The 26,468-nt window shown below is 46.4% G+C and overlaps 1 protein-coding gene across 1 annotated transcript in view; it reads left to right on the top strand.

Moving 5' to 3' along the window:
• Positions 1–26,468, top strand: part of LOC146812694 (von Willebrand factor A domain-containing protein 1-like) — a 145,456-nt gene that overhangs the window by 61,580 nt on the left and 57,408 nt on the right. The window contains exons 2-3 of the mRNA XM_085619797.1: positions 11,375–11,938; positions 16,653–16,934. Coding sequence (XP_085475923.1) covers positions 11,375–11,938; positions 16,653–16,934 — 846 coding nt within the window. The remainder of the gene's footprint in view (positions 1–11,374; positions 11,939–16,652; positions 16,935–26,468) is intronic.

The following is a 26,468-nucleotide window of genomic DNA, read 5'->3' as shown; positions in this document are numbered from 1 at the left end:
ATAGGAGGTGAGAATCTTTCATTTAGTTAGGTGACAAGAATTCCAGTGCATGGAATAATTCCTGGTTGGTGTGATATGGGAAGGGCAGGATGTTGGCACCATGTCCCTCGTGGATGTTCTGCTGTGACATCCCGCCTCTGTTTAGAATTTCCTGATCTTCTCTATGAAATAGCCATTCATTGGCCTTACACATTGAGCTTGCTGTTGTTTGCCCGTCAAGTGTTTTATTGACCCCACTCTGCAGAGTGCTAGAGCCTGCTAAACTCAAGATACTCTGAAAATGTAAGTCCAACCACAGTGTAGGCTGACTACGGTCCCTCCACCACGCTAGAGCACCCACATTTAGACACTGGCAGGCCAGACCAACAATTGAGGCACAACAAAACTGCTCAACACATCTGTCTCCACAGCTGTCCAGTGACCACTTACTGCTGCTTGTAATATAACCCCAATAGAAGTCACCAGCCTTCTCCTTTGTGTTATGCTTGTTGAGCATGGTGGAAACAGGGCAATCCCTGCTTAGGACCCTGCCTTGTGTCTCTCCAAGCCAGATCCCCTCCCCTATTTACTGATGAAGATGTACCCAGCCTATTTACTGAGGAATATGTGCCCCCTCCTTACCTGGGGCCTCTAGAGTTGGTTCCTTGTGGCTTTAAACTTCAGGAAGAACTCTGGCGCCCAGTTCAGTGTAGGCATTTGACCACAACTGGTTCCCCCTGTCCCCTCCCACCACATACACATCCACCGCCCCCACGACAAGGCTGGAACTAAACATGGGGCATGGAGAAGTGCGAGAGCTGTAGGAAACTTTAATTGAATGCGACTGGTGCAAGACTGAAGAAGAAAGGTTCAGCCCTGAGATGGCCAGGCAGTCAGTGGCAAGGAGTTGACATGTGGCACAGGGGCATAACCCACTGAGATCAGGATTTGTATTTATCTGGACCAGGTTCAAGTTGGTGCAACTAAAGTCTGTACATTTTATGTGATCTTAGTTATTCGCTAGTTCATGACATACAATTTGGTGAAAAGAATGTGAATTTGTTTGCACTTCGAAAGAATACCTTCATTACTTCTTGGCTGCACCAAAAAGGTCTGTGGCGCACTGTGGGTTGGTTAGTCAAAAGTCTAAAAGTGGCTAAATAGAATTTCAACAGAAGGGCGGGCCTTAATGCCTAAACATGTGTGCTTTCTGGGTTTTCTTGAGGATAAATATTGATTTCTTGGTTCATTTCAAATTGAGACTGTGATTAAGATTTGAGTCCAAGTGATTGGAACTCTTGAGTCAGTGAAAAATCCACACTACATGCCTTGTATCTATAAAGAAACTTTCATGTGCCCATATGTGCTTGGGAAGGAGTGCTCGTGGTACCCACTAGGGCTGTGATGTTGGAGAGTTTTCCTGAGTTTTAGATATGGGTTATAGCTCATCCTAAGTGAGGAGAGGTTAATATATTATTTTATTGACTAGAAATGGCATGGTCCAAGATGCTGCTTTTGGGGGTCCGCTGAGGGTGTGCATGCAGATAAATCTATTGCAAGTTTTCATTTTCATTCTAATCAAGATATCTTATGATCCTGTCTTCGCGGTGGGAGAGGCTTGGAGGAGGCTACAGTAGACGGGGCGAGATAGAACAGAGAAACATCTGGGTAGCACCTAGGCTGCAGAGCAAGATGAGAGTGGGGATTGTGGCTCTACTAGAAATTATATTTGGTGCATTTGCACAGCGCTCTGCAGCCTTTTGGATATGTTTACCTTCTAAAAACAATTAGAATTGATAACTTTCATTTCAGAAGCCTATATAAAACCTGCTTGTCCAATTAGTGCACACTTATTGGACAAACTTGTGCAGGAACTGCCCGTCCAATGGAATACATACATTTTGGATCTAAATCTGTGCAGAAGCTGCTCGCCCAATGGAATGAAGTCACACTGGATCCAAACCTGTTTAAAAGCTGCCTTCCCAGTGTAAAGCATGCACACGGGATCCAAACCTCCGTAGATGGTGCTTGCACTAATAAATGAGCATGTCTGGAACCTGTGCCAGAGTTGTTCGACCAAGGGAATGTACAAGTATAGGATCCAATTCTCTTCAGATGCAGGGTGACCATTGGAATTCGCTTGTTTGGTCCAGTATTGTGTAAAAGCCGCTGATAACAGCTTGTGCGCATAAAGGATTCAAACCTTTACAGATGCTGGTTTTCCAATGGAATGCACAAGTTTGGGCTCCAAACCTGTGCAGTAGCTTCTCGCCCAATGGAATAAACATGTATAGGATCCAGATATCTACAGATGCTGGTTGTCCAATGGAATGTACAAGTTTGGGATCCAAACCTGGGCAGAAGCTTCTCGCCCAAGGGAATGAGCACGTATAGGATCCAGATCTCTACAGATGCTGGTTGTCCAATGCAATGCCTGTGATTGGGATCCAAACCTGTGCAGAAGCTTCTCGCCCCGAGGAATGAGCATGTGCGGGATTTAAACTACTGCAGATGCTGGTTTTCCAATGAGAAGTTTATGTTTGGGATCCACACCAGACCAGAAGTTGATCGCCCAATTGAATGCATGCATTTGGGATTAAACTCTGTGCAGCTGCTTAGCAAATTGAATGTGAACATTTGGTGTCACTGATTTGTACAAATGTGAGCAAATCTAATTGAAATAGTACATTTTGGACCTGAGTCCAAAATGGAAGCTTCTCATGTAACTGAATTTCCACATTCTGAGCCTCAGACCACCATAGAAGCTGCTCTCCCATTCCAGGCATTGAGACTAGAGCGTGAAGCCAGACCCACTGCCTCTAGCTCTGTCCCATAAGCGCATTGAGGGCCTGCAACCCAAGCAGATGCTTCTCGCCCTATCAAAGTGAGAGCTTTTTTGGGACCGGATGCAACAGAAGCTCCTCACCGAATCCCAGTCCTGCTGTGTGTAATCTTCGTTCAAGGGGAATGTTTTCCATTTGTGCCTGAGCGGTTTGAGGGATTAAATTGACGCGGATCCGGTGGTAAGTCCTTCCAGATGTGAGTCTCTTGAGCAGCCAAGGAGCTGTCCCTGCAGTCATCACTTTTAAATACTGTTGTCTTGACCTGAAGTAGTGCTTCTAATACAGGGATTTGGGTGCTTATGTGCCATCTCTTTCTGCATCTATGTAGATTTCTTCTTTATTCATGTTCTTTTTTTTTTTGTGGCCGCGGTCATGTCGCTGAAGGCCACTGTAGTCCAGGCTTGGGCGCACCAGCGTACTGGGAGCCAACAATACGCTTTTAGCGTAGATTTGTCACGGCGTAGTCCTGAGGTATTTGGACTTTGTCCAGATTTTTCATATGGCACACACAACTGCTACAATGACAGCAATTTATGATTTTAAGTGATTTAATAAGGCATCTGTTTCAAGATTAGAGCGTGCTGTGTAAGTTTGGCAATAATATTGATGAAAGATCAGTTAAGTCGTTTTATAGAAAATTATTCACAGAAAGATAAAATACACAACACAAAATGTTTGTCTTTGTCAGGTCACTCGTGTATCGCTTAATGTGGTCACTATTTTTATTTTATTTTTATTTTACGGAGTTTTATATAGCACAAACTTGACCCGAAGGTATCGGGTATCAGAGCGCTTTACATAGCGTTACATGAGGATACATTCATTTTTGTTAGGCACGGGGAGATTAAGTGATTTGCCCAGAATTACAGGATGTTCAGGGTCATTGCCGAGACTTGAACCCAGTTCCCCAGATTCGAGGTCGACCACCCTAGCCGACTCCTCTCCACTAGGCATCTTTAAAGCGCTGCGGGCAATAGATGATAAAGGGAAAAGAAAGATAGAAAGAAGGGAGGGAATAGGAGACAATTTGATTCAATCCAACTCTTTTTATCCATTTAGGAAGGATGACAGGCTGGCTCAGCCTAAACTCCGAGCTTGCCCATCCATTTCATCATTACGGACGAGGGGGCCGAGGCACAGTCTCGTGACCTGATTTAAGCCGAGCCCGGCTCTCCTATGCCCATGGTACTCTGCGTTTATAAATATACAGTGGAGGAGCCATTACTGCAATCCTCGTTAAGTATTCCCTCTCCCCAGTACAGCTGACTCTTTCTCTCCTGTGACCTGTAGAAAACGCTGCTAATTTAATTAAATTACCCAGAGTGCCCCAGCTTGTGGCGACTGACGTCAGGCCAAGAAGCCTGTGAATCCTCAGGCCGAATCCAGCACTGGGTCTTGCTATGCAGCAACCAAACTGTTGTTGTGGTCATCCATAAATTAGCCAGACAGCGCCACCTTGTGGTAGACTGTCCCAAGCTCTGGTGTTGACAATTAATTGCTGGTACCGAGCACCAGAAACCACTGGCTCAAATTAAGCAGTGCTGTGCAGCCTCCATGCTTCTTGACACCCAGGGCTGCAGTATTTCTCTGGTGCATAAGGGTTCCCCCAACCCCATCACAAGGTTTACTCTACCAGCTCTATCATTCTTGTGAACTCATAGGTCTGGCCTTGGGATTTCCAGAATTCTCCTCTTAGCTGGGAGCTCTTGGGGATTATCCCTCCCTTACTATCACAATCAGTGTCGTCTTAAAGATTTTTGGGGCCCTGGGCAAGAAATATTTCGGGCCCCTGTTTGTACTTTTACAGTCAATTTTTCTGCTAATTGAAGCCCTCGTGATGCCAAACAAACTTTAAAAAAAGTGTTTACATAGAAACAGTTGAAATATGTCTTTCCAGGGTCCCCACAAATCTGTAAAATGCCACTGGGTAAAGAAAGACAGACTCAGAAGTAGAGGTAGGCAGAGGAGAGCGAGGTTGAGTTATGGAAATAGATAGAGGTGTGCTAGTTAGAGAGAAAGTTTGTTTTCTCAGGGATCCCTTGGAAAGTGGTGGCCCTGGGCAATGGCACACTTTGCCCATGCACTAAAACATCTGTGGTCACAATGTGTATTTCACTGACCTCTCAGGGTCTCGCAGATGCTACAAGGATTCATTTTATTTCTCTTCTTGGAAATTTGCAGATCCCCGCCCACTCATGAGAATGGCTGCTGTACCATTTACTATCCCCACTCCAACATAAGCAAGAGCAGGGTAAGTGTTGGGCTTTGAAGAGATTTGATTTACTAATCAACCCTCCAACATTTTAGCAACTGCAGGGAAAGTGTTGAACTTTGGAGAGGTTAGATATACCATTCCAATTCCTAAACTAAAAAACATTTAAATGGATAGCAAAATTGAAATATTTAAATATATATGTGTATGTGTGTGCATGTTTGTAGGTGTGTGTGTGTATAGTTTCTATAGATAAATACAATTAAATGATTAAATGTAATGGAAAAACAAACTTCAGATTACAAATTTAATTTAAATTATATAAACAAAATACAAATATTTAAAATAAATACACTTCCCTCCATACTACCCACTAATACCATAATGAAATGATAACAATATGTTAAATAATTTTATCAATGAAACACTAGTAATAAAAATATATGATCAAATAGAACAATTAAATTAAAATAAATATTAAATACAAAACTATTTTTGAAAATGTTATTAGTAAATAGGCGATCAATAAATTATCAATTAATTAAAACGAACAAATATTTAAAATGAGAATTAAATAAATAGACAATTTACATAATTAATTAGCAATTAATATCTAAATAGTCATAAAGTCAATAATTTTTTTTTAAAAATAATGTATATTTTAAATAACTTCCCCTCCATATACTCCACATACCCAATAACCTGCTTCAAAACTAAAAGTTACAAAACAAATAAAAAAATGCAAATGACACATTAAAAATTAAAAACTATACAAAAAACTAAAAAAAAACTATTATCATAATACTAATACCTAATAATCATATAATACCGAACACACATTAAATTAATTTGAAAAGATATTTAATACAACTGAAATAAATTAAACAATATCATATACAATGATATTTAAAAAAACAATATTATATACCTTAAAAAAACAATATTCTTATCTTCCACATCTCGTCCTACTATATTTCTGAGTTGACAATATTTTTGACATGATATCACAATATTTTTTATTCAATATTTTGGCAGACTACGTAGATTTCAGATTTTAAATCTCTTATCTAGTAAATCAAATGCCTGCCCCATAGTTGTAATATTATTGCTTTTGCTGCTTTCTTGGACATTTGAGAAGGTGGTCTCTGCTCTTGCTGCGTGCATTATTACTCTCAGGGTATTACCTTAAGACTTAGGGGCTTATTACGATGTCGGGTGGACCGTCGCGGAAACAGGACCAACGGACTTCCGGTCGGCAGTCCCTGCCTAATTACGATGCGACTACACACGGTGCGGTCGCATACTCAGATTTCCCTATGGGAGCATGTGCTACGGTCATTAACCGGCCGTGGCACAAGTACCCATAGTGAAGTGGGAAGTTGGGTTCACCCCTGCATCCTAGGTGCCCCCTCAGTCCACAACCGGAGACCGCAAACTAAAGGGGGCCCTGCTGGGGGGCCCCAAACTCACTCTCTGACAGGCTTTCCATGTCAGAAAGCCTGGCATACAAAGCCTGTCAGAGACTGAGCATTGTAATCCGGATGGGGTACTACTGGAATGACCAACCGGTTTCGCTTTTGACCGCCTAAATTGTAATTAAGCGGTCGGAAGTGAAACCGACGATCTCAGTCGGAAAGGCGGAAGCTTTCCGACGAAGATCGTAATTGGACCTTTAGTGTTGACTGTCCAATCCTCATATGTCATGTTGGTTTCTAATCTAGGTTTGACACTCAGATGCAGTATTTTCTCCGCTACCTACATTCATGGCATCTCAGAGGTAGCGGTGCTGTTCTTATATGTTGCACCGGTAGGTTCTAGATCTGACCCTTATATTCTGAATTTGCTGCCATAACTTGACACCTGGCAACTCTTGGTTTCTGGCCCTTAGTCTTAATGTGAACTTTGTCAGGTCGGTGCCTAATCTAGGGTGGATCCCACCCTGATGTTACTTCTGTGCAGTGTTCGGAATAGGAGTGGAGGAGGCACAGGGTACAAGGGACAGAGCAGAAGCGATGGAAAAAGGACACTGATGCTAATGTATGTCAATCACTTGTATAGTGCTTAATACTGGTGTTATTCACCTTCATGGCACTATATTGAGCATGAGAGGAAAGGAGGGTGGTATGGGGGAGGGTGTAGCACTGGGGAAACGGTGAAAGGACGGTATTGTCAGGTGCTGAGTGACAACGGTTCTTTAATTTGGAAGGAGGCTACCTCCACTTCTCAACGTGAGTGCAATACTGTCAAGAGGTCCAGTGCTTAATTTGTAAAAAACAAAATGCCAGGGCTTTCCTCAGATGACCACTGCAGCTTGCATCACCCATTGCTCTGCCAGTGCAGCCAATGCCAATATCAACACAACTATTTACCATTACACTCCTGCAAGTGTGACAAACCAGACTATTCAAGGCCCCCACCGTTATAAGAACAGCTTGAGCCACAGGTATTAGTCTTTTTTAATGTATATTGAACTGATTAACGACTGATTGTGCTCTTCTACATCACCAAAAGGTGGTGGTAGCCTGCCACCTACAGTGGCAAGCTGTCATAAGTGCAGATGTTGACAAGAAAGTGCCGGTGCTGAGCACCGGAAGCCACTGGCTCAAATAAAGCTCTGAAGAGAGTACCAGCACTTCACAGCAGGGTGCAACACTTTTAATGGGAGAGTGCGCACACTTCTCAGTAGCAAAGTAGTACTCTGGTGTTCTGAGCACTTCCGCATTTCATTTCTAACAATCAAATTACATTCTAAACCGTCAAAAACATTTTTTACTCTCATAGAGTTAACCATTCCTTGAAACATTTAATGTGGCCCCTATTTCACACCTATACACACTCATCACATGTGTGCGGCCTTTGCTTCCAGTTACTGTTAAAACAAGCATGGGTAAAGCTGATAGCCCTGGCTTTAATGTGCCAATGAATGTAAACACAGTCATTCACAAATATTTTTAAATGTAATGCATGCACAATAGCTGTTTATGAAATGTATGCTAGTCATAGGGGCTTTGCCTGTGCTGGGAAACAAGTACTGCCTTCTGTATAAAACACACATAGTGGACAAAGAAGTGAATATGACCAGCAGTGTGAAGGTTGAGTGTTCTTTTCAAACTTACAATAGTCCCAACATGCCTTCCAATGCAAGCATTTTCTAGAAGGGAGAAGCAAACACTTAATAGCATGATCTGGGAGAGCATTAGTTCTCTGGCCGGAACTAAAGCCCATTTATGTTGAAGAACTGGCAACAATAGGTAGTGCAGACATCTGGTTATCAAGCCGGACCTAAAAAGTGAGCGAAATGTCAACAAACGTTTGCCCTGCATGCTTTGTGAAGCCTCTGGGTTGTTCATGAGATTGGTGCTCATGTGTCAGGGCAGCCAGTGCCACCTGGTTCGTGCTAACCTGGACCCGGCGGCGGCCGGCACAGGTAAATGCGGTGGGGCGGGGCGGGGCGGGGTGGGGTGGGAGGGAGTTAAGTCCACAGACGACGGAATAGGTATAGTTAAATAAATAAATGAAAACGATTCTGTCAGTTTCCCCCCGCAGCACCATGCACCGCTGCACCCTGCCCGCCTTACCGCGCTTACCTGTGCCCATCCCCCGCTGCCTGGACCTTCCATGGACATGAATTACACTGGGGAGTTCATCTGAAGGATCAAAGCAGAACAATGGTGATTTATTTATCTAAAAAAAAAAATATTTGTGTTTTTCCCTTTCAACACATCAAACAGATGAATGGTCTTAGAAACCATAGGCACATGATAATGTATGCACAGTCAGTGGTATAGTGCATCAACTCATTTTGCACATTTTAGCGGTCATACGTAAGCAAACGACAGGCTACAATCAGATGGTAAGTCCAAACAGGAGTTGTCACTCAGCATTGGGTTGTGCCATTTCCCATGTTAATTCCGTAATGACGCAACCAGGGACCACATATATTTTCTGAAGCGTAGGGGGACTCCGAGGTACCACAGTTTGTGGCCATATCTTGCTTGGCCACTACTAGACCCAGATTGCTGAATAGAAGCTGAGCGCGAGGGATATTTATTTCTGTGGGGTACCCAATAATATATATTTAGGGTCCATTGGTATTGTATTTCCCAGTACCCCACTAAGGGCCAGATGTCGGTGGGTAAATACCGGTCAGTAACTCCGAAATTCTGTAAATTTCAGCGTTACCGACCGGTATTTAGCCATTCCTAATGTAGGTAAGGAATCCGTAAATAAGGAATCGGTAAATACTGATTCCTTAATACCGATTCCGTATTGCTCTGAGTGCTTTTGGGCCTTAAGAAATCGGTAATTACACCAACTTCAAGTTGGTGTTAATTACCGATTTCCTTTAAAAAAGCACTTTTTTGCTTTTTTAAGAGTGCCATGTGGCACACATCCATGCCCTTAGGGCATGTATGTGCGCCACATGTGCACACATGCACATTTCAGGGGTGCAGGACACCCTGGCACCCTTGAAATACCTCCCGGTATTACCGATTTGGTAATACCGAATCAGTAATACTGACTGTCTTCACATTCATTCCTATGGGCCTCCAAGCCCATAGGAATGAATGGGTAGGTATTCCTTATTACCGAATCTCAATTACCGATTCGGTAAAAAGGAATATTAAGGATTCGGTATTTTTGTACCGAATCTTTACCTACATAGGAAATACCGATTTCTTAATACCGAATCGGTAAAATTCGGTATTAAGAAATCGGTATTTCACATTTACCTACATCTGGCCCTAAGTCTTGTTATAATCTCGTTCCGGTACTGTTGAATGTTAGGGCAGTCCCACAGTGTTTGCATTAACGACCCCCTTTCCGCCCCAGGTGATTTCACTTTTTTTCAGTATTAGTGTAGGATGCTGGCCAGACCCAACATTGTACAGTGGTTAGACCCCAGACCCATGTCCTTTGCTTTCGGTGGGTGAGCCAACAAATTAACAGGGAGAGCCGCTGACTAGCCAAAGGCCTGGCTGGGCTCTAAGAGCCCGTGCACGAGCCAAGCCTGAAAATGTTTTATGTGTAAATTGTGCAACAAACATTATGTAAAAATATGATAAAGTCTCTTCAAAATTCAAAAAAGTGTATTCCATTAACATGCAGGAGTGTTTCTCCTTAGTACATCAGATGATGTCAGTGGATTGAGAAGCATTTATTGAAAGTGAGCATGAGTGTAAATCAAGCCATCGGCCTTGATGACAATACCTAGTAAACTAAGAAAGCAAGTCCATTTTTTGATGTGACTTTATTTGTGCCCTAGAATCTTGTTATACATGGAACAACATTATAATCTATTAAATCAGACACAAGAGAGGTTTCTGTGCAGAGCACATCCTGAATTCACAAATGTGAAGGAACTCTCTTATGTGATAAAGAAGAAAAAGGAGGCATGGTGAAACAAAATAGTCACACACTTTGGTGAAGCAGAGAAACCACAATTGATCCCATGTTTTCTAGTTTTACTGTGTGTAAATCAGCTTCTAGAGGGGAATCTCTTTGTCTGCCTGTTTCTTAGGGCATGTGGCTAGAGGGTGAATGGCAGGCAGACGTGACATGAAAATTCGACTCACTTTGGGCTCGGGCGTCTATATGAGGACTTCGAGCTGAGCCAGAACTAGGTATCTGCCTCGAGCCTTTAGTGGGTCCCCTAACTCTACTTCAAGCTTTATCTTACTGTATCTGGCCAGTGATTTCATGTATGCATGTGCTATAAAGAAGCAGGTGTGTCCAACCTAGGTCCAGGAGAGTGGTCCCTTACCATATTTTCAGGATAATCACAGACTAAGTAAATTAGTTCTATTTAGATTCACTGTTTGTCAATATATCTTTTGTGGACAGATTATTTTTCAATACAATGTTTATTGCATGTAATAAGAAAACACATACAAACAGAGCAATATTGCAGAGACTCTGTGATACAAACAGAAGCTGAACACCCCAAAAACAGAAAAAAAGAACCATTGAAAATGGCAATGAAGAAATACGTTGGTAAATCACAACCATTTACCAATTAGGATACAGAAATACAAAAATGGACATTGTGGTATATGATGTGAGTGTAGTCAATGGAAGGATAGTGAGAAAGGTCTTGAAAGTCTTGCATTGATCGGTCCTATCTGGACCTCTTTTGTGCACCCAGTCTGTAAAGAAAAAAACATAATAAGGAAAACAAGGGGTTCTCATATGTCTAATGACTTGTGTGGGACCATCATAGAAGCAAAGGGGAGATGTAATTTGCTACTGCTCCAGTTGAATCCTGGGTAGATCATTGTAGGAAAAGAGCATGGTGTAAGCATGGTGGTCACAGAGCCTGAACTGTTTCTGTCTATTTCAGATGCTGACCTTGCAGCTTGTCGAGCATCCCGCCACGCCATGGACCTTCTGCTGCTGGTGGACATCTCTGGCAGCATCACCACGGTAGAGCTGAGCCAGACCCGTGACCTTGTGCAGCGTTTGGTAGCTGGCTTTGATGTGGGACAAGACCGGGTTCAAGTTGGCCTGGTGCTGGTCAGTGACTGGCCTTCCTTCGTGGTCACCTTCTTGGAGCCACCATCCAGGATGCAGCAAGCTCTGGGAGCGCTGGAGTATGGGTCTGGAGACACCAACTCTGGACGGGCCTTGGATTACACTCGCGAGCATGTTTTTGTGCCCCAAACTGGCTCCAGGAATAATGTCTCCAAGGTGGTTCTGTGGATTACCGACGGTCTCTCCACGGATGATGTGGTTGCACCATCCAAGCACCTGAAGGAGGCAGGGGTGAAGATCCTAGTGGTATCCACAGGAAGGAGGAGCTTGGGTCTGCATTCAGTGGCCAGTGAGCCGGCCGAGGACACACTCTTCTTTGTGGGGACGGACAGCTTACCATCTGTAGCTGGACTCCTCTGTCGAGCCATCATAGGTAAAAAACCTGCTGCAGAGTCTGGATGGTCATGTAATAGTCAGACTAGGTCAAATCTGACTATTTTATCACAGAAGCGGTGTAATTTGTCATCAGATCTCAGGCTATAGGAACTCGTGAAGGAGTGCTGGCTATGAAGGATGCTGTGGAAGTTCTGGTTCTGCGGGAAGGTGCTGGAATTATGGCTATGATGGATGGTGTAGCAGTGCTGGCTCTGAGGCACGGTGTAGGGGCACTGGTTGTGAAGGATGGCATAGGAGTGATGGTTCTCAGGGATTGCGAAGGAGCACTGGCTCAGGAGGATGGTGTAGGAGTGCTCGCTCTGATGGTCTAGAAGCTGCGGATCTGAGGTATGGTGTGGGCGTGCTGGCTGTGAAGTGTGGTGTTGGAGTGCTGGCTCTAAGAAATAGTGTGGGAGTGCTGGCTGTGAAGAGTTTGTAGAAGTTGTAGACCTGAGGGATGTGTGGGAGCGCTGGCTGTGAAGGGTGGTGTAGAAGTTGTAGATCTAAGGGATGGTGAGGGAGCGCTGGCTGTGATGGGTGGTGTAGGAGTTGTAAATCTGAGGGATGGTGTGGGAGTGCTCGCTGTTAAGGATGCTGTAGAAGCTGGAGATCTGAGGTATGGTGTGGGAATGCTGGATGTGAAGGGTGGTGTTGGAGCGCTGCTTCTGAGGGATGGTGTGGGAGCGCTGGCTGTGAAGGGTGGTGTGGAAGCTATAGATCTGAGGGATGTGTGTGAGTGCTGGCTGTGAAGAGTTCGTAGAAGCTGTAGATATGAGTGATGGTGTGGGAGCGCTGGCTGTGAAGATTTTGTAGAAGTTGTAGACCTGAGGGATGTGTGGGAGCGCTGGCTGTGAAGGGTGGTGTAGATGTTGTAGATCTAAGGGATGGTGTGGGAGCACTGGCTGTGAAGAGTTTGTAGAAGTTGTAGACCTGAGGGATGGTGTGGGAGTGCTCGCTGTTAAGGATGGTGTAGAAGTTGTAGACTTGAGGGATAGTGTGGGAGTGCTGGCTGCGAAGGGTGGTGTTGGAGCGCTGCTTCTGAGGGATGGTGTGGGAGTGCTGGCTGTGAAGGGTGTTGTGGAAGCTATAGATCTGAGGGATGTGTGTGAGTGCTGGCTGTGAATAGTTTGTAGAAGCTATAGACCTGAGGGATGGTGTGGGAGTACTGGCTGTGAAGAGTTTGTAGAAGCTGCAGATCTGAGGGATGTTGTGGGAGCGCAGGCTGTGAAGAGTCTGTAGAAGTTGTAGACCTGAGGGATGGTGTGGGTGCGCTGGCTGTGAAGAGTTTGTAGAAGCTGTAGATCTGAGGTATGGTGCGGGAGCGCAGGCTGTGAAGAGTTTGTAGAAGTTGTGGACCTGAGGGAAGGTGTGGGAGCGCTGGCTGTGAAGGGTGGTGTAGAAGTTGTAGGCCAGAGGGATGGTGTGGGAGCTCTGGCTGTGAAGGGTGGTGTAGAAGTTGTAGACCTGAGGGATGGTGTGGGAGCGCTGGCTGTGAAGGGTGGTGTAGAAGTTGTAGACCAGAGGGATTGTATGGGAGCGCTGGCTGTGAAGGGTGGTGTAGAAGTTGTAGACCTGAAAGATGTTGTGGGAGCGCTGGCTGTGAAGAGTTTGAAGAAGTTGTAGATCTGAGGGTTGGTGTGGGAGCGCTGGCTGTGAAGGGTGGTGTAAAACCTGTAGATCTGAGGGATGGTGAGGGAGTGCGGGCTGTGATGGTGTGGGAGCGCGGGCTGTGAAGGTTTGAGTAGGAGTGCTGGCTTTGAAGGATGTGTGAGTGCTGAATCTGAGGTATGGTGTGGGAACACTGGCTATGAAGCATGGTACAAGATCGTTGCCCGTGATCGATAGTGTGGAGCTCTGACTGTGAAGGATGGTGTCAGAGCTCTACCCCTGAGGGATGGTGTAAAAGTGCTGGGTCTGAAGGATTGTGTAGGAGCCCTGACTCTGAGGCATGGTGGTGGGGTACAGAGGATTATGATATGGAAATGCTGGCTTTCAGGGATGCGGTTGGAGCACTGGCTGTAGAGCTGGTGTAGGAGTGCTGGCTCTGGGGGATGGTGTAGGATCGATGACTGTAAATGATGGTGTGGGAGCGCTGGCTGTGAAGGGTGGTGTAGAAGTTATAGACCTAAGGGATGGTGAGGGAGCGCTGGCTGTGAAGGGTGGTGTAGAAGCTGTAGATCTGAGGGATGGTGTGGGAGCGCAGGCTGTGAAGGGTGGTGTAGAAGCTGTAGACCTGAGGGATGGTGTGGGAGCGCAGGCTGTGAAGGGTGGTGTAGAAGTTGTAGATCTAAGGGATGGTGAGGGAGCGCTGGCTGTGAAGGGTGGTGTAGAAGTTGTAGACCTGAGGGATGGTGTGGGAGCACTGGCTGTGAAGAGTTTGTAGAAGCTGTAGATCTGAGGGATGGTGTGGGAGGGCAGGCTGTGAAGAGTTTGTAGAAGTTGTAGATCTGAGGGATGTTGTGGGAGAGCAGGCTGTGAAGGGTGGTGTAGAAGTTGTAGACCTGAGGGATGGTGTGGGAGCGCTGGCTGTGAAGAGTTTGTAAAAGCTGTAGATCTGAGGGATGGTGTGGGAGTGCAGGCTGTGAAGAGTTTGTAGAAGCTGTAGACCTGAGGGTTTGTGTTGGAGCCCTGACTCTGAGGCATGGTGGTGGGGTACGGAGGATTATGATATGGAAGTGGTGGCTCTCAGAGATGTTGTTGGAGCACTGGCTGTAGAGGATGATGTAGGAGTGCTGGCTCTGCGGGATGGTGTAGGATATATGACTGTAAATGATGGTGTTGGAGGCTGGCTGTACAGCTGGTGTAGGAGTGCTGGCTCTAGGGGATGGTGTAGGATTTATGACTGTAAATGATGGTGTGGGAGCGCTGGCTGTGAAGGGTGGGGTAGAAGTTATAGACCTGAGGGATGGTGAGGGAGCGCGGGCTGTGAAGGGTGGTGTAGAAGCTGTAGATCTGAGGGATGGTGTGGGAGCGCAGGCTGTGGAGGGTGATGTAGAAGTTGTAGACCTGAGGGATGTTGTGGGAGCGCTGGCTGTGAAGGGTGTTGTAGAAGTTGTAGACCTGAGGGATGGCGTGGGAGCGCTGGCTGTGAAGAGTTTGTAGAAGCTGTAGATCTGAGCGATGGCGTGGGAGTGCAAGCTGTGAAGAGTTTGTAGAAGTTGTAGATCTGAGGGATGTTGTGGGAGAGCAGGCTGTGAAGGGTGGTGTAGAAGTTGTAGACCTGAGGGATGGTGTGGGAGCGCTGGCTGTGAAGGGTGTTGTAGAAGTTGTAGACCTGAGGGATGGTGTGGGAGTGCAGGCTGTGAAGAGTTTGTAGAAGTTGTAGACCTGAGGGATTGTGTTGGAGCCCTGACTCTGAGGCATGGTGGTGGGGTCCGGAGGATTATGATATGGAAGTCGTGGCTCTCAGGGATGTTGTTGGAGCACTGGCTGTAGAGGATGATGTAGGAGTGCTGGCTCTGCGGGATGGTGTGGGATATATGACTGTAAATGATGGTGTGGGAGCGCTGGCTGTGAAGGGTGGTGTAGAAGATGTAGATCCTAGGGATGGTGTGGGAGCGCAGGCTGTGAAGGGTGGTGTAGAAGCTGTAGATCTGAGGGATGGTGTGGGGGCGCAGGCTGTGAAGGGTGGTGTAGAAGCTGTAGATCTGAGGGATGGTGTGGGAGCCCGGGCTGTGATGGTGTGGGAGCGGTGGCTGTGAAGGTCGGTGTGGGAGTGCTGTCTTTGAGGGATGTGTGAGTGCTAAATCTGAGGTATGGTGTGGGAACACTGGCTATGAAGCATGGTACAAGATCGCTGGCCGTGATTGATAGTGTGGAGCTCTGACTGTGAAGGATGGTGTCAGAGCTCTACTCCTGAGGGATGGTGTAAGAGTGCTGGGCCTGAGGGATTGTGTAGGAGCCCTGACTCTGAGGCATGGTGGTGGGGTACGGTGGATTATGATATGGAAGTGGTGGCTCTCAGGGATGTTGTTGGAGCACTAGCTGTAGAAGTTGATGTAGGAGGGCTGGCTCTGCAGGATGGTGTAGGATATATTACTGTAAATGATGGTGTTGGAGGCTGGCTGTAGAGCTGGTGTAGGTGTGCTGCCTCTGGGGGATTGCGTAAGAGTGTTGGGTCTGAAGGATTGTGTTGGAGCCCTGACTCTGAGGCATGGTGGTGGGGTACGGTGGATTATGATATGGAAGTGGTGGCTCTCAGGGATGTTGTTGGAGCACTAGCTGTAGAGGATGATGTAGGAGGGCTGGCTCTTCAGGATGGCATAGGATCGATGACTGTAAATGATGGTGTTGGAGAGCTGGCTGTAGAGGATGGTGTAGGAGTGCTGACTCTGATGGGTGGTGTAAGAGCGCTCGCTGCGTACAGTGGTGTAGTAGTGCTGTCACTAGGAGATTGTAGCTGTGTACTGGCACTGAGAGAGGGTGTAGGGGAATTGGCTGTAAAGGATTGTGTAGGAGCACCTGCCATGAGGCATGGTGTAGGAGTTCTAAATGTGGGAATGGATTGAGCTCTGGCTGTGGAGTTTGATGCGGGAGTACCATCTCTTTGAATGTTCTGTAGAAGCACTACATGGGATTTATGGTGTAGAAGTGCTGATCATATAGGATGATGGTGTAGGAGCACTGGCGTGATCGATAACGACAGGGGGCTGGTGTGTTGTATAGTATCTTTTTAATAACACCTTCCTTCATGATCTTTCTCTCGTCCTGAGACTCTGTTGCCCCCCAGACCTTGCTGGTGTCAGAGGTGTCCCCCCACAGTTTTCGAGTTTCATGGCCATGGAACTTCGGCAGCAATGATGATCATCTCATCATTGACTACAGCCAGATTGGTGGTCCCGCTGGTGAGGACCCCAAGCGCTTCTTGAGGAGGGTTCGGGGGAACATGGACAACACCATTCTCAGCGGGCTCATGCCCAACACCACCTACGAGATGACTCTGCTGGCTCCCCGGGGCCACAAAGCTTTGTGGGCAAGAATCAAGACTGAAGAAGGTAAGACTACCGCCTTTCAGGGCCCTTATCTCTCTGTCTCATTTCTCGATCCTTCCTCCTCCATCCCTGATCTCACTCATTCTCTCATTTCTTTGTCTTTTACACTTGGTGTCTTCAAAATCTACAGCATGGAATCCATATAAGAGTAATGTAATATTCAGGCAGCTTTAGAAATAGCACCTATTCTCATTTAACTTTGACTTTCTGATCATACTTTGAGAGGTTCTTTTTCTATTTATGTTATCTTGTTCTGTGGGCACCCCGAACATTTCATGCTAGTTTACATCAGAAGTTGAACTTCCTCTGCTTTTACCTTTGTAACTTAAAAAAACCAAAAAGATGCTATATTACCTCAGTTGATATAGAGTAAAGAAATTCTACAGACTCCACTTTCCTGTTCCTCTTAGAAATGTATAGCGGCTGTCATAGTTTTTAGGTCGAGCCTAGCGGTAGCACGCATTCCCTGCTCGCTTTGTGAGTCATGCAGTAGTCAAGTATGCTGTGGAAGCCTCACCTTCTCTCTGCCCATATTTTTGATTGGCTGGTGTCATTGTCCTTGGTAAATGCTGGTTTCTGATTCATAATGAGGCTTGTTAGTCCCTCCTTGTTACCGCCCTGTCGCCATTTGTTACCTCCCACGAGGACTGGATCTTTTACTTGTGTCATTACACGTCTCCTTCATAAGTTGGTAAGCAATATTTTTTTTTATTTGCAGCGTGGTCCGCTTTCACTTTAGTGGCCGTGCTTATTTATTTAATTATTTTGTCACAGGGGCCTAAAGGGAGCGCTTCTACTCACTAATCTAACAAACATTTGCAATGCAATAGGTCTCGCATTTATGCGAGTTTGAGCTATTGACATTGCAAATAACAATACCTTTTATTTTTGTTTTCGTTTTAAAAACATAAATAAAAAAATTATTTTGTTGCGTGCGCTGCATCGCATTTGGCGATGCAGCGCGCGCAACGTAATTCATTTTTTTTCTCGTTACTTACCTGAAATGGGCCGTATGCCGCATTTTACAACACCCCACCCTGCCCCTCCCCCGCCCTACGTCACCGCCCCGCTAGCACGCCCTATACGGGTCGTGGCTGGTTGCGACACTTTTCAGTGCGTCCTTCTTAAGACACCATGGTTGCGCCGTATTTACTGTACGGCACTCCATGTCGCAAGGATTTACAGATACGTCGGAATCTGTAGGCACAGTAATGATGCATTGCTGGAGTGTGTCGCAAAAGTAACGCTATTCCAGCAATGGCTCATTACAAATGGCAAGCCCATGTTAAAGGTTCCTGCGTCAGTCTTACGCCTGCTGTGGGGCAGGCGTAAGATTTTGATGCAGTGGTCTCCTAGAATTGGCGTAGTGAAATCTCATAGATTTAACTACGCCACTTCTATGACCATTTTTGCGGGGGAACGACCACCCTGCATACATTATACCTGACGCAGGTATAATGTAGCTCAGTGCTTTACAAAGTGACGCATCTACTTAGATACGTCACTTTGTAAATATGGCACAACGTGGCGCATTTTGTACACTGCCGCCGCATCACAGAAAGTGACGGAACGGCGGCGCAAAGTGCTCATAAATAAGCCCCTTAGTCGATTTCAGAAGTCTGTAAATTCCAAAAGCTCTAACGACAAAGTTCTAGCTACAGCGTTTCTCAATTGTCTAGCACGGATGCTCTGGCTCATTGAGAACTTATACTTTAAGGGCCATAATTATAGGATAGTCATGCAGAGCAACAAGTCACCTTGCTTGAAAGGGCAGAAATGAGCTGTATTTAAAAGAATATAGCCCATTCCTGACTTTGTCCCTGGGTTGGTGCCATTTTGGCTGCCTAGCGCCAACGCCGGCACCTTTGCACAATGGTGCAAGAGGGTCTGTGTTGTAAGGAGGATTGTTTTGTGCAGGAAGGTGCCCCTTCCTGCGCAAAAACAATCCTGAGGAATTTTCCTCTTTCCAGGTGTGCTGCAAAATGCAGCACACATAGGGGCATATTCACAAGAAAATGTCAGAGCACCGCGCCCCGACATTTTCAAAACACAGGGATGCGCCGTAATCACAAGAATACGGCACACCCCTGTGTTTCCCCTCCCGCTGTCACAAAAAAAGCTGCCTAGCACCAGTGCAGGCACCCTGTCGCAATGTTTCAAGGGTGCCTGCGCTGCAGGGATGATTGTTTATAAACAATAAATAATGGCGATTTGCACCTCCTATGTATGCTGCAGAATGCAGCAAACATGGAAAGAGAAAAAAAACGAGGAGAAATTACAAATTTCTCCTTGTTGCACCATTCTAATGCCCGGTGTTACATGGCGTTGGTAAATCTGGGAATGCATCAAAGTCCATGAGAGTTGTGTGGGAACATCCACACAACGACAATGGAACGCCTTCTCAGGGCAGAGTGAGGCAACGCAGTGACTTGCGCTGTGCTGCATTGCGTTACTCTGGATTTATGAAGTCACTCTGGTCCATGCAAGGTGGCCTTGCTTGGCTTCATAAATCTTATTTTGGGCATGCACCAGGTTGCGTGGTGCAAGCGCGACACAACTCCCCTCATAAATACGCCCCTAAGATTTCAAGATGGCAGCCACCATTGCAGGTTTTGAAAGATTCCTGTGGGTCCAAGCGACATGTAGTCCTCAAATGCTTTTGTGGAATGATATCCTCTTTTAATGAAACTAAAGCAGTACTGGGTGCAGACTGTAAGATTGTTCATAATCTGTTCTCACGTAAAAAGGCTTAATGATGTCAATATACTCTATGTGTGTGACTCAGAAGCAGGCAATCATGCTGCTAATTCTCTTCTGCTAGTCTCAGTTCTTTCTATGTCTAGAACTGTCTTCCCTTCCCCCACTATCCTGTCTTTATTCTCTCTGTCTTTTGATACGGTCTTGTTCCAGTTGAGACCAGTTCTATGGTTAAGGCAGCCTACCGGGCACACAAGGCAGTGTGTCTATCATGCTAACATCCATCTTCTGTAACCTTTCATAACGCATTTTCCCCACAACCAATATAAAATGGTTCTATTATATATCTTGAGCACCAAAGCTTGCAGAGGGCATACATGTCCTGCAACCCTGGCATCTCGTCATGGGCTGTGAATAGTCCGCTAGAGTGGTGCATCTAGCTTATTTATCAATCAATCTATCAATCAATCAATCAGGGATTTATAGAGCGCAGAAAATCACCCACAATGGTCTCAAGGCACAGGAGTAGCTAACGGTGATTGTTCATCCAAACAAGCAGGTCTTAAGTCCTCTCCTCAATTCCGGGAGCGACGGGTGGTCCTGAGGTGCAGGGGGAGGTCATTCCAAGCTTTGGCTGGCTGGTGTGAGAAGGAGACTCCTCCGATGTTGCTTTGGTGGATCTGGTGGGTGTCTGCAAGGAAGAGGGAGGCGGAACGTAGGTGTCTGGTTGGTTGGTGGAAGGTCATGTGTTTGTTGATGTATGCTGGTCCTTCGTTGTGCAGGGCTTTGTATGTGTGGGTCAGCATCTTGAACAGGCATCTCTTCTGGATCGGTCGCGCGTGTTGCTGCTTGAGTTGTGATGTATTGTGGGTCTGTGTGTGGGAAGGGGGTGGAGGCTGAGTCTAGCCATTGAGTTTTGTATTGTCCGCAGTCTCTTCAGGAGCCGTGTGGTGATTCCTACGTAGAGTGTGTTCCCATAGTCCACCCTGCTGGTGATGAGGGCCTGCGTGAAGGTCATTCTGGTGTTGCCTGGGAGCCACCTGAAGCTCTTGCGGAGCATGCATAGGGTGTAGAAACAAGAGGATGAGAGTGCGTTTACCTGTTTCTTCATAGATAGCTTGCTGTCCAAGAAGATGCCAAGGTTGCTGACGTGGTCTGTTTGGCGAGGGATGGGCCGAGCTCAGCAGGCGACCATGCTTCGTTCCATGGGGAGGTGTTGTTCTCAAAGATGGGCAATTCTGTCTTGTCCGTGTTGAGCTTGAGACAGTTGTCCTTCAGGCAGTCGGTGACATTAATCATACAACTGTGGACGTTGGCTCTGGTGGTGGAGGGATCTTTTGACAGCGAGAGGATGAGCTGGGGGTCGTCGGCGTAGGAGATGATGTTGAGTCTGTCTGATCTGACGGTGTCGGCCAGTGCGGTCGTGTGCGTGTTGAAGAGGGTGGGTCTGAGAGTCGATCCTTGGGGGATGCTGCAGAGGATCTACTTGGGTTCTGAGGTGAACTGTGGGAGACGGATTCTCTTCGTTCTTCCTGTGAGGTATGAAGCGGTCAATTAGAGGGCATCTCCCTGGATTCCGATGTGGTGGAGTCTGTTGATCAAGATGTGAGGGGAGACAGGATCGAAGCCAGGTGACAGGTCCAGGAGGATGAGGGCTGCTGTTTCGCCGCGGTCCAACTTAGAGTAAATTAGGCTCTAACTCAGCAAAGACTTCAAGAGTGCTCGCGCCAAGAGACAGACCATCCATCAAGCATGGAATTCAGAAGAATATTAAAAATATATATTAATAGATCTATATTGTCGAAGTGTGCGTAAAAGGAGACAATTTGTTCTATGAGCTCAAAATACAGAGCGCTGAGCTAATTTACCATGTATCTTTCCTCTCCTTCGACCTCAGTTTACTATTCTTTCCATATTCTAGTTCCATTCTCTACCTTGCCTTCCCCTCACCCTTGCTTTTCTTCTTTTATCCCACACTCTCGTGCTGTCCATATCTTTCTGTCTCATTCTTTCTATGTGTATGATTTCCTCTAGCAACCTTTGTCGCCCCTTTTTCTCTCTCTGTTCTTCTCACTTTTGAGTCGCATTCTTCTTTCTTCTGTATCTCTTTCTTCTGTTCCCATCAGCATCTCTATGTTCTTTATCCCTCGTTCTACACTTCTTCCCTCACTCTTTCCATCTTCCCTCACTTCATTTATTTCTTCTTTGTAAAAATATATCTTATCTCTCTCTCCCTTTTAACACCGTCTGCTCACTTTCCCGCGTCCCTCTCTGTTTAACTATACCCTCTGTGAATGTCTCGACTCTCTCCCTCTCTCCTTCTAACACACCTCCTCCCCGCCTCGCCCCCAGTTTGCTTCTTCTGTCTAGCTCGCCCCTTCCCTCTGTCTGAGTTTCGTTTTCCTCCGTGGGTGAGTTATAACTTGCTTTGACAATTCGCGCGCTTGTTGGCAGCGCGCCGCCCTCTCGGAACGCACCGGCACATTAAGGGCCTGACAAGTTAAGTGCCGGCTCTGACGTCTGTAATGTATTAATCACAGGATCCGCTCCTGCCTGCTATGCGTTCACAGTTCTCCTACTAATTCTTTTTCTATCCGTCCCATGTATATATTACTAGGAGGGTAAGGCCCGCGCTGCAGAACTCTCGTTCAAAACTGCACGTTACAGAGTGCAATCCCATGAAAGCAGCTCATGGGGTCAACGCGCCTGCTGTAAAGGTCTGTCTTGAGCTGCAGATCACCTGTTTCCATATCACTATAGCTGAACAAGGGCTGTAAGTGGGATGTAAAACGGGGGAGGGGGATGCTGATTTACAAGCCTCTTGCGCCACTTTTGCGTCACTTTTAAGTTAACATGGGAAAAGTGACGTACAACAGTGACGCACAAGTGGCGCAAGGGGCTTGTAACTCTGCCCCGGGGTGTCTCTAAAAGGGGCGTAGCATGTGTAATTAAGTTTGTGGCTTATACACATAAACTACATTGTTATGATCCGTACAGTGTGCCACGCGACTGGTATTTTGGTGCATGATTAAGTAAAACCTGCAATTTAAACAAGAGCTAAATCGCTGACATCGAAAACCATATTTTTTTTTACATTAATTGTTCGGAAATCGATCATTGTTATTGGCCAGTGAAGTTAAGGACATGAATAGAGGTTCCTATGGGGTTTCGGTGTCCGTTTTTACTAGCACGTCTGAAACGGGGCTCACTTTGAGCCTGCTGTAGGCATCATTGTGTAACCTGAGGGTCACAGGCTTCAATCCCAGTAGTGCTTAATTAGTAAAACCCTAAGTGCCAGGGCACTGGCCAGGGGGCCGCTGCAGCTTGCGCCACGCAGTGCCCCAAACAACTCTTAACCCTGCAAGTGCGATAGTTCAGATTATTTGAGGTCCCCAAAACTAAAGGTATGACCAGGGAGGCAGATATCAGTAATTTTTTATGTATATTGTATTCATAAGCGTTGTTCTGCTCATCTCTAAATAGATGAGCAGCGCCACCATGTGGCAGACTGTCATCCGTGTGTTGTTGACAATTAAGTGCAGGTGCTAAGCACCGGAAACCACCGGCTCAAATTAAGCACTGTCCAGTAGGATCGCACATGAGGTTAATGTACCTGCTACTGAGATGTGTCTGTAACTAGTTTTCTAACGGTTCAAATCCAGCATGAAATCTCATGGTGTGATTCCGCGCCTTCAGCAAAGATCTTTGTTTAGCCTACAGGGCACAGGTTCAAATCAAAGGATAGTAGCCCACGGGGTTAATGCACATGCTACAGAGACTTGTGCTTTAGCTGCAGGTCATAGGCTCCAATTTCTTTGTTGCTGCTGGGGTTGTTGCTGCATTTGCTACACACATACTTTCTTTTTTTATGTATATTTCTTTATTTGCATTTCAACACATATAACTGTATGCAAGTCATTACAGGATAATGTGATTCACGTTTGGAGCGCCACATGACCAGCCAGTCTATAGATTGCAGGACTTCGATCTATTTGTTATCACGATAAGTGTTAGTGCTTTAACAAAAATGCAAGCTTTGCAACAAGCAACAGCTTCACATTGTCATGCAATTCAGAACAACCTTTCCAGTAAAGATACAATTATTTTAAACTAACTCCCCCCACCCTTCCCGCCCCTCGTCTTCCAGGTAGACATCGGTCACCCAGTCGCGGCTCACAATTCTCGTGGGGGGGAGGGGGAGGGTCACGTGGGGATACAGCGGGGGGTAAAATAAAACTTACCTGACCGGTTCCGCACCGCCTCTGCTCCTGGGCCAGGTCCGCGTTTTCCTGCTCCTGAACAGGAACAGGCATGCTCCCTTCCCTCCTGTAAGCCAATCACAATGCTGCAATGGAAGCATTGTGATTGGTGCGGAGTCCCGGACAGCACCCAGCCGGGCACCTGTAGGGAGGCCATTTTCTCTATCTAGGCTTCATGCAGCCTACATAGAGAAAATGTAGAGTGCGAATGACTGCTTTGGTCGGCCCCAGGATACTCAGAGTGGTGCAAGCCACTCCTCCCCGACTCGCCTACCCGCCTGCCCCCAACCAGGCATATCCTCCTGCCCGCCCGTCCCCAACCAGGCATACCCCTGCCTTCTGCTTTCTCACAGCGGGAGAAGCAGAAAATAAAATGGTATTTAATAGATTGGAAACGCTGGAAAAGATACAGGTTGGAGTACTTTCCTATAGTTTGGGTGGTGGGAAGGTGATAATGCTCTGATTGGCATTGTACAACCGCGTCTGTGGTTAACTAAACACACAAGAACAGATTCGATACCAGGATTCTTACGCAGCAGCATCCTTGAGAGGAGTCCGAGGCAGCAGACGAGATAAAGTGTGCGGGTGAGACATAGAATATATATGGCCGAGGACTCCTTCTAGAACCCCGTTGAGGTGTCGGTGCAAATTCTTTAGTGTTACAGACCAGACGTCAAAGACGTGAAGATAATTATTACTGAATTTCATTGTTCCCCAATGTGCTGGAGTGCAATCATTAAAATATATTATCGAATCAGTGGGGTACCAAAGGTTTAAGGGGTCCCTCTGCAATGTACACAGAGGGGCCCGATCCAGATTTATAACGGAGCGCTCAGGTTTTATTACTAGGTTGAGGGGGCCCCCTGCAGCTGGGGGGGCCCCCTCGCACCACGGGGGATGCGGGGGCCTGTGTTACGCCCCTGTATCGAATAACCAATAAGAGGGACTCAATATATTTATAACCGGCTATTGAAATACTGAATCATCATCAGAATTGATCGAATTTATGTGAAATTCCTCTATATCTAAAGAAAAAATTATCTTCAGCTGTGAAAAATTGCAGATCACAGCTTTGCCTTAGAACTACAGAAAAAGTTGAGACATGTTCCCTGAAGAAGGCTCAAAACGCCGAAACGCGCGTCGTGTTCTATTTGACCGTCAGCCTCTGAAAAGAGATGTCAATATAGGAACTTCCTCTCCTGGTTTTATATTTGTGTTTTGCACAGCACTGTAATGTATTGTTTGTGATGTGTATTTTCTGTGTATATGTTATGTACATATGTGGTTGTGAATTGAAAACATGACTATATGTATTACGAAAATATCTAAATAGCAAAAAAAGAAAAATATGAATTAAGATAAACAAGAATAAGAATAAAATATAATTTTGTATCAGAATGAACTGCATTAGTCATATGTACATGTTTATCCAATAAGCAACTTTACACAGAATTAGGCCTGTTGCTGTTGTTTTTGTTATGATAATATATAATAGTTCTTGTATTTAGCGCATTTCTTTACCCCAATTGAATTCAGAACAAACTTTCCAGTAAAGAAACAATTATTTTAAACTAACTCCCCCCACCCTTCCCGCCCCTCGTCTTCCAGGTAGACATCGGTCACCCAGTCGCGGCTCACAATTCTCATGGGTGGGGTCACGTGGGGGTACAGCGGGGGGGGGGGAGAGGGGGGGGACTTACCTGACCGGTCCCGCGCTGCCTCTGCTCCTTGGCCGGGTTCGCATTTTCCTGCTCCTGAACAGGAACAGGCATGATCCCTCCCCTCCTGTAAGCCAATCACAATGCTGCAATGGCAGCGTTGTGATTGGTGCAGAGTCCCGGACAGCACCCAGCCAGGCAACTGTAGGGAGGCCATTTTCTATATGTAGGCTGCATGCAGCCTACATAGAGAAAATGTAGAGTAGAGATAATGTAGAGTGCGCATGACTGCTTTGGTCGTCCCCAGGGCTGACCAAAGCAGTCAGGGTACTCAGATTGGTGCAAGCCACTCCTCCCCGACCCGCCCACCCGCCTGCCCCCAACCAGGCATATCCTCCCGCTTGCCCGTCCCCAACCAGGCATACCCCTGCCTTCTGCTTTCTCACAGCGGGAGAAGCAGAAAATAAAAAGTTATTTAATAGACCATTTTATTATCTGCTTTTCGCACTGCGAGAAAGCAATGGGGCGGCGCTCCCCCACCCTAATGGAGGAGCAGCCCCTGCGGTCACCAGGGAGTAAGCCAGAGACAAGAGCTTGACAGACCGCCAGCTAGATTGTGGATCAGGAAGGATGAACCACATGTTGCAGGGTATAATTTAATACCTGTGGGGTCTGCGTTCAGTAAGTGGGTACATGTGCCCCCTGTGGGGGTCCGGCAACCTCAGTGCGTAGCACCAGACTCTGTGTCAGTGGGGCCTTCCAGGGCAGGGCCCGCCAGAGTTTGCGCCATCGTCCCCCAAGAGAGGAGATCATTAATCAATTTGTCGTCCTGTCTCTTTCGCCGCAGGCCGCCTCTTCTGCTCCCGCCCACTCCAACAAATCGCTTCTCCATGTCAGCATCGTAGAGGATCTTGGCTCAAACA

Source organism: Triturus cristatus, chromosome 7 (genome assembly GCF_964204655.1).
Source record: "Triturus cristatus chromosome 7, aTriCri1.1, whole genome shotgun sequence".
Taxonomy (NCBI): domain Eukaryota; kingdom Metazoa; phylum Chordata; class Amphibia; order Caudata; family Salamandridae; genus Triturus; species Triturus cristatus.
This window is presented reverse-complemented; position numbering and strand designations above follow the sequence as displayed.